The sequence below is a fragment of the Pleurodeles waltl genome, chromosome 1_1 (genome assembly GCF_031143425.1).
Source record: "Pleurodeles waltl isolate 20211129_DDA chromosome 1_1, aPleWal1.hap1.20221129, whole genome shotgun sequence".
NCBI lineage: Eukaryota > Metazoa > Chordata > Amphibia > Caudata > Salamandridae > Pleurodeles > Pleurodeles waltl.
The window spans coordinates 623,041,556-623,057,271 of NC_090436.1; the positions used below are offsets into that span (position 1 = coordinate 623,041,556).

Genomic DNA, 15,716 nt, shown 5'->3' on the forward strand with positions numbered 1-15,716 from the left:
TCCCTCAGGGACTGACACCTTGTAGTAATTAAAAATTGACATGGTCTCTATGGGGCCCTATATTAATGTCCTTAACTCTATAAGTAAAACACTGATCGATTTCTGAACAATGAATGTAAAAAAGCTTTACATAACATCAGAAATGTAATTCCTTTTTATATTTCACATGTTTACTTAACCTTGCATTCTAAAAGAGTGTTCACTATTTCTACCATGTTGTGTTCCTCTATTTCTTTTGTTTAGCACATTGGTATTGTGTAGTGCATACTTTGAATTGAGTTGCATCCAGGTGTTTTATTGGTCTCGATTGAGAGCACTGGAATTGAGGCTGAAGGCAGTGAGTCAAAAAGGTGTTCAGAATACATGATCAACCAATCCTTGGCCTTTCTGTAGAGCGCAAACAGCAATGGACACATATTCCAGCTATGATTATAATTCTGTGCAAATGGGTGTGAAGGATGTACACAGCTGTCAAAATATTGACAAGGCGAAAGAGAAAATAGTGTTCAGAGCTGAGTGGGTGCATAATGCACTTGATGGTGGTGAAGTGAAGTAGATGTGAAGAAGTGCATTCAGAAAAGAGTGAAAAGAGGGAGCTGAAGAGGAAAGAGATAATGTGCAAGAAATGCAGATGGATGTGAAGAGAAAAGGGACATACATGTCTAACAGAGTGCACACAACTGGAGTGACTGAGACACTTTGAACACCACTACTCCCTCCACAGGTCTGAGTAATGTTTAATTTAGTCTCATAATTTCTGAGTTAAAACAATTTTAATGTTAAATATTTACAACTAAATAATTGTTACTCATGTATTACCTCCCTCCCCAGTCCCTCTAGTCATGGTCTCATTCATCACACTATGGAGATTTGTCTATCTCCAAGATAGAAAAAAAAACCACGAGGAATGCTGGATCCCCTAACTCCCACCGTAGTACATAATGTGTACTTACCCAGCATTCCTCTTGATCTTTTTTCTCTCTTGCAGCAGTATGGACCGAGGAGTGGAGGGAGCTGCTCTTGCTGGGCTGGGGCAGTTGCCAATTCCTGTGCTAGCCGTATTCTGCTGGGCATCCCCCAGCCTGCTGGGCTTGCTGGGGGACGCTTGTATGTGGCCCGGGTACGACTGCTGGTCGTACCCTTTTTTTTTTCCTGCCCTGACCGATGGGGATAGTTGGACTTGTGCGTGTCTGTATGGTCATGCAGGGCTGGATGTGACATGCGCGTAGGAAGCAGGGTGCCTGGGGCTTGCCTGACGTCCTGCTGAGGACTTGGCAATTGTGGGCATGCACGTAGGGCCTGGTGCCTGGCCTTCTGCGCACCCGGTTCCTGGCATCTTGGTGGACTGCTTTTAGATGCGGGGGCCCTGTGGATAAGTACTGTTTGGCGGCAGATTTATTTACATTGCCCAGTCTTTGTTTAATTCTGCGTTGCTGGTGTGGCAGATATTATGGGGAAGCACTCTCATAAACGGAGATACTTGGAGGTGTCTTCCTTTTCTTCCTCCTCGTCTTCCCCCCACAATCTTGGTCTCTTTCCAGAGTCTGTGAGAAGGGAGAGGAGGAGGCTCGCCTCAAGCGCCTCATTAGGGAAACCTTGCTTTACATGTGTGCTGAAGGCAGGCAAAGGGTCCATCCTATGGCTGTGTCTCCTTCATCTGATTCTGAGGAGGAGGGTCCTGCCCTGAGGATCTGACAGGGAAGTACATTGCTAAGGAGTAAGTGCCTAGGCTGGATTTTCATGTCAAGTGTAATATGGGGTTTCAAGATGAGGGGGTTCCGAAGACTTTGTCGCCAGAGTTCTACCCCTGTTGATGTACCTGTCCATTCCTGTATTTGTGAAGTGCTGCATAGAGAATGGAAGGATCCAGATAATATTTTATTGCTCCATTTTATGGCTAAACTCTATCCTATGCATAATATGCAGACCAACTTTCCTGACTCCATTCCAGTAGATTCTTTTGTGGCCAGCCTTGTGGGTGCACTTCCTTGTCGGAAGATGCGGTCCTCCAGGATCCAGTGGACAAGAAAGTGTATGGCTCCCTTAGGAAAGTGTATTCAGGGTCTCATCTGGCTCTTCGCACTGGAATCTATGGGGCTTATGAGGCACAGTCCTTTATCTCGGACCTCATGACTTTGTATAGGGCTTTGGATGAGTCCTCTAATTGTTCTGGATCTCATCGAGCGGCAGTGGAATTTGACTTTGATATCTCTTTTGATGTATTTAGGGCATCGGCACTGGCTGGGGGGTCCTGTGTTGTGGCCCACTGCAATTTGGTATTAAGGGATTGGAAGACTGATGCTGCTCAAAAGCTTTCAGTGTTGAGGTTGCTTTTTAAGGGTTCAGTGTTGTTCAGTGCTGAACTTGAAAATAGACTGAACAAACTTTTCAAAGAGAAGAAACATTCTTCTTCACTGAAGTCCAGTTCTGGTGACAGGCCTTTCTCTAACTGCAAGTCTCCCCTATGTCCGCCCCTGAGAAGGCAGGATTTGAGATCTCAGGGGAGGTTTCAGTTCGTAGGGGGTCGGGAGCAGAAAGCCTATTCTCTGCCTCCCAAGCTGCATTCCTGACTATATGATGGTGGTGCAGGATGCAGCGGTGGAGGGGCAGCTTCCAGATGATTTTTTCCAGACCTGGCAGGTGTCTACTTCCAACGCTTGGGTTATGGACGTTGTTCGGACCAGCTACAGGATTGTGTTTGGGGCGATCCCACTATCTTTTGGAGTACGTCTTACTCCCGTTGTTCTCCTTTTTGGCCAAGCAGGAGGCCCTTCATCAAGGACTTCTTCTGTTTTGCAGAAGCAGGCAGTTCGGTGGTGTCCCCTTTGGAGCGGGGTCAGGGATTCTACTTTTATTTTTCTTGTGGCGAAGGTGATAGGAGGCTTCTGCCTTGTGTTGGATTTGAAGGCATTGAACAAGTGTGTCTGCCATGTAACCTTCAAGATGGAGACGTTGCAATGAAAAACTCCTCTGGTGGCGTAAGGGCATTACAAGTGTACTCTGGATCTCCAGGACGCCTATTATCATGTGCCAGTCCATCCGTCATCACAGCAGTGTCTGAGATTCAGGCTCCAAGGAGGGCATTACCAATTTACAGTGCTGTCAATCGGTCTCTGCTCTGCACCACAAGTGTTTACCAAAGTGGTGGCACCGCTAGTTGAATCCCTTCATCTCCAGGGCTGTAATCTAAACCCCTATCTGGACAACTGGGTCCTGCATGCACCCTCAAAGGAGGAGATTCTGGGGGATATGCAGAGGGTGTTTGCTACTTTTCAAGCCCATGGGTTCCTGATCAATTGGGCCAACTGTCAGTTAGTACCCTCTCAAGACTTGACTTTTATAGGGGCCCGCTTCTGCATAGATTTAAACATGGTGCTCTTGCTCCCTCTCAGGGCAGAGGCTTTGTGGTTCCTGGCACTGGTGTTGATGAACAGCTCTCCTGTGTCGGTCCACATTTGGCTTTGTCATTTGGGCTTCATGGAGGCAGCAGTGTTCACAGTACCCTGGGCTCGGTTGCACCTTAGGCCATTGTGGATCCATCTGTTGGCTTTCTGGGATCCCCGCTAAGAGAACTTAGAACTGCTAGTTCCAGTGTCTCCAGCAGTGTTGGAGGACCTGAGATGGTGGGCTGTACAGGGCAATCTGCAGAAAGGGGTTCCTTTGCAGCCCAGCCCTCCCTTAATTCTTGCCACAGATGTCACTTCCCTGGAATGAGGGGGCTACTCTGAGGAACCTTTCTATCTAAGATCTGTGATCTTTTCAGGCAGGCCGCAGGTCCTCCAATTGGGGTTCAGTCATTTTTTGGAGGGACGTGATCTGGTAGTAAGGTCAGACAGTCAGGTGACGTTGGCTTATTTCAATAACCAAGGGGGCATTCATTCCCAGTCCATCAATGCAGTGGCACTGCAGTTGTTTCAGTGGGAAGAGTTGCATATCTCCGAGGGTGGTATATGTTTTGGGAATAGACAATGGAGTGGCAGATGCTCTCAGTCATTTATTTCCTCTTCCTCGTAGGAGTTGTCTCTTTCGGGGGCTGTTTTTCGGCAGGTGTGCAGGAACTTTGGTATTCCCTTCCTGGATCTCTTTGCTTCCCGCTTCAATGCTCAGGTTCCCAGGTTTTGTGCCCAAATTTCCTCAGGAGAGAGTTTGGGGTGGTGGATGTATTGTTGATTCCCTGGCCCAATCGCCTGTTGTATGCATTTCCTCCAGTGGCTTTGATTACCTAGTTTCTCACTCATTTGAGTGCAGAGAGCCTGGGTGGTGATTGTGGTGGTTCCTTTCTGGCCTCAGAGGTCGTGGTTCCCCACTCACAGGGAGGTGGCGATCAAGGGTCCTTGGTGGATTCCATCCTCTGAGGTCAATCCCCTCTCTGGATCTCGGGCGTCTCCACCTGTCGGTGTGAAAATTGAGAGGAGGGGGCTGCAGCGCAAGGGTATACCCAGACATTTAGCGGTGCAACGTTCTGGGAAGCCTGCTACACTACAGTCATAGGGGTCGTTTCCAGGAAATAGTGTGAGCCGGTAGGGGTATCTCTGCGGGATTATTCTCTTCCCATGGTTCTTCAGTTTTTGTGCAAGGGGTTTGAGAAACGACTGGCTGTGTCTACTTTGCGCCTCAATGGGCTGCGATTAAGCCCTTCCGTTCTTCTCAGGGAAATCAGCAAGATGTGGATGCTTTGGTAGTTTGGTCGCTGCTGAATTTTTCCTTGCAGCGTCCAGTGGGGAAGTCTTTTTAGGTTGAGCGTGCAAGCGTTTTCACCTGTTGTACATATTGTGGGCTTTTAACCACACCCATGTCATGCCTGTCACTTTCACTTGTTTGTGGGTTTGCCTTTTAAAACAAGCACTTGCAATGCAATGGGTCTCGCATTTGCTCGAGTTAGAGCTATTAGCGTTGTAAACTCCTAACCAGACTTTTGTCACATAAATTGAAAATAAAAAGTAATACAGTTTCACATAAGCAAGCAGATTCAAAGCGCCATGCCATGAGCATGAAGGAGACACACAAAAGGAAAAAGAAGTTTGCCTGCAGTCAAACATAGTGGCAAAAGTGCAATTAGCCATGTAACAGGGTCGATGTTCAAGGCAGTAGCCGAACCGCGTCAAGCATTTACCAATGATAACAAAGGATTTTGAAGGGCAAGCCCATGAACGAGCGAAAGCGATAAGCGTGAGGTGGGCGTGGTTAAAATAGATAACACGTCAGAAAAGAAGCGCTTCCACGCTGCTATGCTCGACATAAAAATCACTTGATTTAATTGGTAAATGTTTTACGTTGTCCCGCCTTGAGGCTGTTTTTGTCACGCCTTGCAGACTGCCCCTGTTACGTGGACAACTGCACGATTGGCAATATAATTCAGCGTGGACAAACTATTTTTTTTTGTGCTGCATGGTGTCCATGGTGCTCACAGAGAGAACAGGCACAACAGCGTGAGCTCAATCAGCAGCATTGAAGCGCTGGTCACATTATTCACAGTTACCTAATCAGAGTCATTTCTTCTGGCTCTCCCTTTTAAACACTTGAAATTGGTAAATGCTTCACATAAAACAGACATTTTTAAAGAAAAAGTGGCTCTTCCGGCACAGTGGGAGAGCGGATACAACAATAGTCACTGCACTCAGGAAACTTGCCCCATAATGCTTTGCAGGGAATTACGTTTACAAAACATTTTTGTCCATAACTCACTGTGTGGTGGTCCTAGGAAAATGGGACTACCACCAAAACGTTCAGCACGACAGGCTCATCCTATCTATGTCATCATTGTGTCCCCACGCTAGGTTAGTGGTGATCACAAAATTATAACCCCCCCAACCATTGTGTCTTTTTAAACATTCTCGTGGGTAGAACTTTTGATTTACAGCTGAGAGAAGTTTTGTTTTAAAAGCCTTGCTTAAAATATAATTGCACTAGCACTGCTAGCCCTAAAAATACTCTTGAGGGGCTCAGTATATGGTTACACTGCATTACTTTTTCCTGTGTTTTTTTCATGGGGTTATGCTCTCTAGGGGCTAACAATATGGTTACATGATCATGGTTCTTAAAAATATTATCTTTGTTATGGTGTCCTCTAGGGGCTGTTTTGAGCATTACAGTCTAATGCCAAACCTTTATTTCTGATAAAGGTTTAATTGATAATTGTGTGTTTAATAATCTCTCCTTATTACAATTATGACCATAATTCAGGCCAACTTAACACCCTTATTACACTATGACTGTTTGAACACTTTTGATATGTTTGGTGACCCTTCTAGTTTATTTCTTATCTGCAGTTGTCTTGTGTCGTTTTGGGGGAATTGTGTTAGCCAGCCAGATCGTGGGGTGGTGAAAGTGATATTCTATTGGAATTAGCATGGCAGGTTTAAATTAGGATGCTAAATAACAACATTTTCATTTATGTTGCAGATAGAGGAAGAAAGTAAATGGAAGTGCTTTAGTTATGTGTAGGGCCACTGGAATTATATGGCAAGTAAAGACAAAATTATGAGGCAGGGCTAACCAATTTATGTGGCAAGAAAAGTCCAGTTATGAATTTACAATGACAATAGCTATAACTCAAGCAAATGAAAGGCCTATTGCATTCCACATGCTTGTTTTCCTTTTTGGGACTTACCTTAGGTGCTGAGAGCTTTGGTCTTGGCACATTTTGAGCCGTTGGAGGATGCTGATATTAAATCTATCACCTTCAAGGTGGTGTTTTTGGTGACTGTGACGTTGGCTAGACGCATAGGGGATTTGAGTGCCTTCATGGCCAGGGAACCCTTTCTGTCTTTTATGGAGGATGGGGTGGTGTTGCATTTGGAAACTTCCTTTGTCCCTAAGGTTCCTTCCCAAATTCATTATTCTCAGAAAGTGGTTTTGCCTGCTTCAGTGGTGGGTGATGAGGATGCATCCGACGTGGATTGGTCCTTCTTGGATGTCAAGCGGGCCTTGCAGTTAAATTTGGTCAGTACCCAGTCTTTTCGGAGATTGGAGTCTCTATTTGTGTCCTTTGGGGCTGCCTCTAGTGGGGAGAAGGCCTCCTGCATTTCTATCAGCAGGTGGATCAAGCAGACTATGGAGCATCCTTATTTGGTGTTTGGTGTTCCTCCTCCAACGGGGGTCCAAGGCAGGTCGACCAGGGGTGTGCGGGCCCCCTGGGCTGAGCTTCGAGGGGTGTCCATTCATGAAATTTGCTGGGCTGCTACCTTGGTATCTTCTAACACTTCTGCACGGCATTATCGTCTGCAGAATGTCTTCAGTGATGAGACTAACTTTGGCCTGGGGGTTCTGAGGGCAGTCAGTTCTTGAAATATTATGTGTTTTTTTTCCCTCTGCTTAATAAATCACTGTAAGAACCTCAAGATGTGGCTCTTTGGATAAGTCCCCTCCCTGCCTCCCCCTACGCCTTGAGACCCTGACGGGTGAGTAGCCTCGCTCTATAAATACTGATTGATTGATTGTTGGGTTACAGCATGTTTGGTATGGTCTCCCTTCTTGTTGTTTCAGATTTTTGGTGTTGGTTGTGTGTTTCAGAAGGCCAGTTCTGGTGGCTTGGGTATGCTCCATATTGTGATGAATGGGAGAAGGACTAGGGGGACCTGGGAGTAACGGCCTATTACTTAGAGGTAATCTTCATTTCTCCTGGTCCTGTTGTCTTTGTCCCATTCGTCACTGCCCACCCTCCCTCACGGACTGCCGGTCTTCTGTTGGTGCAGGAGTACAGGAGGAATGCTGAGTAAGTACACATTATGTACTACTGGCGAGCGGGGGGCGTTGGGCAGGAGATCTAGCATCCCTCTTGCTCTTTTTTCTGTCATGGAGATAGAAAAATATCTATATTGTGATGAATGGGACGAGACCAACAGGACCAGGAGCAAGACTACTGGTAAATACTAGGCCATTATCTTAACCAGCTAACAACCATTGACAAAGCCAATATTCTTGTCTTGCATCAGTTTATGTCAGTTGTTCTGTTATAAATTTGGATGCAAAAACAGAAAGCTCAGAGAGGCCCCAGTCGGGTGGCACACAATAGAAACCACAGAAATTTAGATTAAGAGTTAAGGCCGCGGCCTTAGTTACATAGATCACACCCCTTTAAGAGAACACTACCGCCCCCATCCCTCACACTTTTTCCATCCCACTTAAACCCCCGTCATCTGGTAAAACTGCCCAGTGGAAATACCATTACTGTCTGTTGAATGTAGTTTTACCCTGTGCGAACAAGTGCCGTGCAAGTACAAGCTTGACCTACTGGATAACATTCAGTTTTAAGGCACTGAAACCAGGGCCGGCTTTCAGGCGGTGGGGGGAGTTGTGTTTAAAAATAACACGGGTATAAAAGGAACACGAACTTCCTTGAGGATCTAGCAGCTTTCAGGAAAAATAAAAATGTCAAGATGACTCTGCTGATTAATGTTCCTGCTGGTGAGAGATAAGGAAGTGTGTCCAGTGGCAGTTTCGACTCATCACAGTAGCGAGAGGGTTAATGTGCCTGCTGCACAGAACGCACACCATGCAGACCACAGAACTGAGTGTATGAGTTGCCCTATAAAAAAATAAATGTGTGTCAGAGAGACTATGGAGAGACGGGGGTGCAGCTGGAGGGTGGTAGTGATGAGATTTGTGAAGAAATAGGTCATGGGGAGCAAAGGGGGGTGCTAAAAATACTGTCACTGGGCGTCACCGGCGCTAAAGCCGACCCTGATTGAAACCACAGGATTTACTAATTTTCAACATATTTTCCGTACATACCCAAACTGTTCTCGCTACTGGTCGGCCAAGAGGTTATCCTGTCGCGCATCTTTTTCCTTCTACAAGAGTCCTCGGACTTCACCGAAAGCTCCACCTCCTGCTTCCTGATTTCGCGGACGAGCTGCATGCGGCACATGGTAAACTCCTGAAATGAAATCTTCCCGTTCTCATGTGCGCCCAGCTGGTGCATGATTTCAGCCACCGAACCTTCCATATTCAGCTGGCGGCAGACCATCAATAAGTCATTTCTAAAAAAAAAAACAGAAAAGGACAATGGTTAAAGGAGTTAATATGCCTGTGCAACACTAAAAAAAAAAAAAGGATTGGGAGTCGCTAGCCACACCGGTAGACAGATAGTACCAGCTAGGGGACCAGGTGTTAGCATTTTTCGGATAAAGAAAAAATGCTTTCGTTTGGCTAAATAGATCACAGATTAAGCTCAATTTCTAAACTGCTGTGCCTAGCCTTGTAGGAAGAAAACTAATTTGAAGTAATTGTGAACTGTTCCTGTTTCCCAGAGGCATACTGGGTCTGGGGGTTGGCGATCTTACCCTCAGAGAACCAATTATGTGTCTAACAGTCGCCTAGACGAATTGAGAGTTAATAGAAAAGTGGGAATTAGCATGTTTGCCATTCAGTCGGCTAAAATGATTTGAATTGGACAGAACAAAGTACACTTCCAGATTTATGTGCATTTTTCATCTGCAACATTCCTCAAAGTTTAATCTATTGAAGGTGAAGAAAAGTAAGGGATCCTACCTTTAATTTCTCGGTCGGTTTGAGGCTGCTATGCCACATTGGTGGTGGTTGTGCACTATAAAAATGCTACATAAGATAACTTACGCGTTAAACTAGTGTTCCATCTTTTTATTTTATTTTTATTTTAGATCCTTGTGTTGATGGGATGATTAAAAAAACTATCCTGTGTGAAAGTAACTTTTGTAAGGTTGACATATTTCATAATTGGGGGAATGGGCGGTTTGTCAGCATGCCAAGTCTCCCACTGCACATGGTAAAGCTCAACCCATAGCTACAGGGAATGCTGTGGGAAGTCAATGTAAACTCCCCACACCCCTCACTGGTAGTGTGCCTACAAAATATCATGGGGTCCCAGTCATGCAAGCAGACTAGAGACAACCACATGACAGCCCCTGGCCAAGGGCCCTCACAACTCCAACAAAGCTAATGTAGCCCTCAATATTTTTATTATGATTCTATGAACAACAATGGGGACTATATGAAGAAAGAATCAAGTTAGCACAATTAAATATCAAACATTAAACATGTCTTCAGCATAAGGCCTCAGCATTTTAGTACTTTTCAAAGAGCACTCTGTTAGGTGGGTAAACTGGTGCTTCAGTTACTAGTTGTTGGAACAACTCTAAACTGCTTACCAGACCAGGTAAGCACAGATATCTGTATATGTTATCTAACCTTCCCCTTTTCTTCCCAGTAGATAAATACATGCTTGTTGTTTAAATTCTATTGCTATTAAGTTGGATATTTGCTTTCCTAAGCATAAATATTTGTAGTGATTTATGTACAACGTATGAGGGTCATGTGTATTCTTTCCTACAGGTATTCTCTTTGGCCTGATTTAAAGGGTTGTAAAAGGCATACCTCTGAAAAGTAGTGGTAGTGCAATTGTATCCATAAATGCTATATCTAGAAGATAATTTTCCAGCACCGCATTGACTCCTGCCATTTGCTCCCTCTGCTAAAAATAGCTCCACCTGCAACTTTCCCACCACCGGAGAAACTCAAGGAGATGACTTACCATTTCTTCTTCAAACCGATGAATTTACAATTGCAAATTGTTAAATCGTTCCCTTAGTCACAGAGAAGATGGTGGAAGAGGCGGGGAAGAAAGCCTCTGTTACTTAACGGGCCACAAAAAAAGCCAACCACTTTCTACCTATATGCATATGCATGGGCATATGCATGTTCCAAGACTGTTCAGACTAAGTAATGTTGTTAGCTATAAATTAAGGTGTTGGAAGAAGGGTTAGCTTAATGCAAAGCTATAGAGATTGAAATTTAGTAGTTCCCATCATGTCACAAAAAGTCATCCAAACGCGACAAAATATGACTTATCTGATTCAGAGCACTAATCGTTTAAACATAGAAAGTTTCACTTATATGCTTATGAATGTGCTCATTATAATGCAGAGTTCGACTTAGGTGGTATTTGAATTTAATTTAAGGTTATTAGAAGAAAAGTGTTTTTAAAATGTAATCTAGACTCTAGATTAACAGGATATATAACACAACATCGAATTTCTAATGATGAATGAATTAAAAAAATACACATGCAAAAATGATTTAAATGCAGTTGAATGTTATACTAAATGAAATGCATTAACAAAGTTTAATCATTTACAGTGAAATATATTATTCATACTATTGAAGCATTATTATTGTTGAATTATACGTTTGCGTATTACATGTGTATTATTGAAAAATATAAATTAAATGTATTGGTATAATTTCTTGTGCTAACATGAATGAGGCTTGTTGAAGCTTGTAATTTGTGACAGTGCAAGAAATGCTGATTCATTTCCTAACAAGAACACTTTTGTAGGTTATGCTCATGAGAAACCTAGCAAGTTGGTAATAAGCTCTATTGTTTAGGCATAGACAGAATTTAGCATGGTGTCCTTGATGGAAGAATAGTTTGGAACATGGACTATCATCATATAAAATAGTTTCAAACTTGCGTGGAGTCTCACGTTTGGAAGACAACCCATGACTGACCTGGGAAAGAATGGAGATGTTACAATTTGGAGTCGTATGATTGATTTTATTGGATGGTGCCCTTTCAATGTGACATGGACTGATATCTTTTGACCAATCAGAATGCTTTGGAAATTTTAAAATATTGATGGACCTTTGAATTTTTGAACAGTCCCCAGAAGTTTTTAACAGCTTGCAGAGAATTCCAGATGCTTATCAATGCCTTGCTGACTCTGAGGCTTTGCTGATGAAGAATCTCTGAACGCTGTATTCCATGAAGAGGTATATTCTTCTCTACTTGTCCCTTTGAAATGCCCTTTTAGACTTAGTAATTATTCTGTGTTCCCTTCAGAAGATTCTTGGCCGAGCTTCTGGTATTCTGGCACTTTCACTTTGCCCTTTTTGTATTTTGCCCGCATGTGTTTAGCCCCACACATGTAGGGCTTTCCGCTGCTCAGTCTAAATTTATGACTTTGAATTTACAGATAATTGCTAATCCTGAGCAACACTAGATTTCTGTATTTCAGATGTTCCTTTTAATATTGTGTATTATTCTACTTCAATGTTTAGTTTCGTTAATGTTTGTTTGACAAAACGTCTTTAGTCGCCTTGGGCAACCTCTGGTGATAATGTATGTTTATAACTTCATGCTGAGTATAACTTATCTGACTTTGAGTTTGAGCTTGTAATAAATACTACTACTGCATGTCTTATCCTTCTCCAGAATCAAATGCTCACTGAGATCCATGGACCTTTTGACCCAGTAAGTAGTGTGGTAGAACCTTGAACAGAATTTTGACACCCAAACAATTTTGACACCATGACTAGTGTAACCACTGAAGGCAAACTCCAATCATGAATAAAGTTAAAGATTTATTACAAACACATGCTCAAAGTCATGAAGACAATGTGTCAAACCAAATTACAAAGTTGCATTTTCACCAATGATTGGCCAACCCATCGAACTATATTCAGATGAACTAGCATTAATAATTCTAAGCATTCAAGAAGAATAAGACATAACATCAAGAAGTATATCTGAGACACTGATACAACCCACTGCTCAGCATTCATAATCATTTGTAAATTCCCATCTAGCAGAGTCAACAATCTTTGGCTGGGTACAGCTCAACCCTACAGTTATCCAAACTAGGGAAAATACATGTGTGGGGAGCAACACATGCAGAAAAAGTACAAAAAGCATAAAAACGATAACAATAATTTTGAAAAGGGTAATCTCATACTGCAGGTCACTAACTAAATTTGGCAAAAGACGAGTAAAAAGAGAACACGTCAGCATATCAGAAGCTCAGTCACAAGTCTTCTGAATGCGAAAATAAAAGGATGTCTAAATCTAAAATGGGAATTTCAAGGGTAATTGCAAATGGCAGAGAGGAAGATACCTCTCCAAGGGATACAGCATTAAGGGAATCTCCATCAGCAAGACATCTAAATCAGCAAGGCATCTGCAAGCATCATGAGCTCTCTGCAAGGTGCCAAGAACTCAAGACTGACCAAGTTCAAATGTCCATCAGTATTTTATATTTCACAAAACATTCTGATTCGACAAAGATATCAGTTCATGTCACATTGAATCAGCATCATCCAATGAGAAATAATTGTACAACTCAAATTTGAAACAGTCCAATTCTGTCCCAAGTCTGTCATGGGAACATCTCACTTCTGTGTGAATCCAAACAGGTTTGAAACAAATATATACAAACTCAATCCATGTTCCTGCAATGTGTTGTTTTCAAGGACAAATGAATACATCTTTCCACGTTTAAACAATGGGGTCTATTACAAAAGATCTTTGCCTCTCATGGGAACGGAATCTGAAGGAATAATTCACGTTATGAAAAACACTTTAACATGAGTGCAAAATGCAAGCTCTTCAGGCCTCACTTATGCAAACACAAAATTACAATAATGACTTTAATACATTTAATAAAACATGTTATATGCAAACTTATAAATTCAACATTAATTAGATTTCATTAATATGAGTAATACATTTCATTTCAAAATAGGAAAAGCTTTGTTACTGCATTTCATTAAGTACAATAGAGAAGTGCATTCTTCTCACTTTGCACATATTTTTAAGCTCATTAATCATTTACTAATCACTAGAAATTCAATATTGTTTCTATATGCACCATTAGTCTGAAGTCTAAATTATATTTTAACATCAATTTATCCTTCTAACGTGATTTAATTTAAAACGCACCTAAGTCAAACGTTTAAATTGCATGCTAGTGCAGCTTTCTACGTTAGTTTTTCACTCTTTTACTTTCATAAACTTAAACTGTCACATTCTGATGACTTTAGTGACACTAGGGACAACACTAAATTTTAGTTCTATCAATACTTTAATCTTATTTCTAATTGAAGTTTTGCTTGTATGGCCAAATGGGTCATACTGTCCAAAATTTATTGAATGGTAATTGTAAGTTTCTTGATGGTTCTACCACACTTTACTGCCGGGTCAAAAAGTCCATCAACCTCCTTGAGCATTGATTTCTGCACAGGATGAAAATGCTGCAGCAAAAGACTGGAGCTGGGTAATTTATAAATACTGTAAGTGAAACAGTGATTCACAAAGCAACTGCACAATATGTGCTGATAAGTTACACATGGATGTGTCAATGATTGTTTGAGTGAGTAGTATCAGACCAGTGATCAGGGACATGCACAGTACAGATTGGTAGTAAGAGTTTGCTCTTCTAGTACAGACGCAGGAAAACGAACACCATTTTCTTTGGAATGACATGCACCATCCGCTCAGATTGGTGAAGATTCAGGCACTGATGTTACCCTAGTTGCGCACATTAGTAACTACATGTTTATTTCTTTCTTTTTCCAGCCAGGGTATGGGGCTTTTAACAGAGGACTGCTCACCAGTCCCCCTCCTGGTAATGTGCACACTATGCCTTTCCACCCACATCTTTTTAAAATTGTAAACACCCAACATCATCACAGACCTGTACACCTACCATGACCCCTACTCAGCGCCATAAAAAGGAGGCTTCATCTTGATACACTTATTTCTGCATCCTTGTTTGTAGGGTGGGAATCCCTATCACATAAATCTAGCAGACATTACTTAGTTCTCCTATCAGAAGTGAACTACTCATGTCACCAAGCATCGCTAAAGATCATACTCCAGGATTGCAGTGTAGCTCTGCTAACTCAGGGGCACAATGGCCAGAGGCACAGCTGAGTTACACATACAACAAGATCACAAGCACAAGAAGGCACTAAAATACGGTCAGTTTCTTATTCAATTAAAATAATAAAATGTTGATCTATAAAGTTTATATAACAAATTCGACTTTTCATATGGATAAATGTATTTAGCTTTATGAGCTACAAAGAATCAGAAAATTCATGCTTGTGGGAAATGGGGTCAGTGTGTGGGAACATCACTGTAACAAGAACTACAAAATATGTACTTCAAAACCATAACTGCAGACAATGCAATTGATAAACAACAGCGGTTCAGGATGGGAGCTGGAAGTAGTCGGGTTACCTTATTCGGATACATGTAAACCTATCTCTTTTACAAAAACATGCTAAAAGCCGTGTTTATATACAGTTCTCCATTTAAGACTGATAGTGATTCATAGACACAGAACTAATGTGACACGTGATACCTGAGCAAACTTTTGATCTGCTTGTTCACACTAAAATTTATTTACATTGTAAGAAAGCTGGGGTCATCAAAACAACCGTCTTCTTTACAAAAAAATCAAATCCATTTTATGCTCTCTATTATTTGGGGTTTCGTCCATTTTCACCCTTCTGACTTGTAGGATATCTTAACCAGCCATGTATGTACACAGTACAAGCTAGGATTGACAAAGCTAACACAGCTTGCCTTTCTAAGGTGTAAGCCCATCTTTTGGCTTAGTCTATTCTTGTTGCAGATTCTTAAATGCAATGGCAAAAGAAGAAATAAAAGATTTTTGCCAAACATCACAAAAAAGCCTAGGGGTGTGGGAGGAGTAAGTCAAGGCCACTACTGCATTGCCGAGTGGCAGTGAGCAGGAAGGAGCGGGGGAGCCAGAGAGCAGCCCCTGAGCGGAGATGGGGAAGTTTATTGAAAAAAAAGAGCTGATTAGAGCAGGAGTTAGGGGAATGCATTGATGAACTGGGGAGTGAGAGAGCAGTATGGAGAGAGCGAGTGGGGATGTGAAAGAATAAGCAGCAGAGTGAGGAGAGGAGAAAAAGAAAGAAGACAAATGTACTCC

The 15,716-nt window shown here is 42.4% G+C and overlaps 1 protein-coding gene across 1 annotated transcript in view; it reads right to left on the reverse strand.

The window, feature by feature from the left end:
• The window catches only part of MCC (MCC regulator of WNT signaling pathway), a 1,218,505-nt gene that overhangs the window by 1,071,452 nt on the left and 131,337 nt on the right, over nucleotides 1-15,716 (reverse strand). Inside the window, exon 2 of the mRNA XM_069226494.1 lies at nucleotides 8,734-8,981. Within this exon, the coding sequence (XP_069082595.1) occupies nucleotides 8,734-8,981 (248 nt within the window). The remainder of the gene's footprint in view (nucleotides 1-8,733; nucleotides 8,982-15,716) is intronic.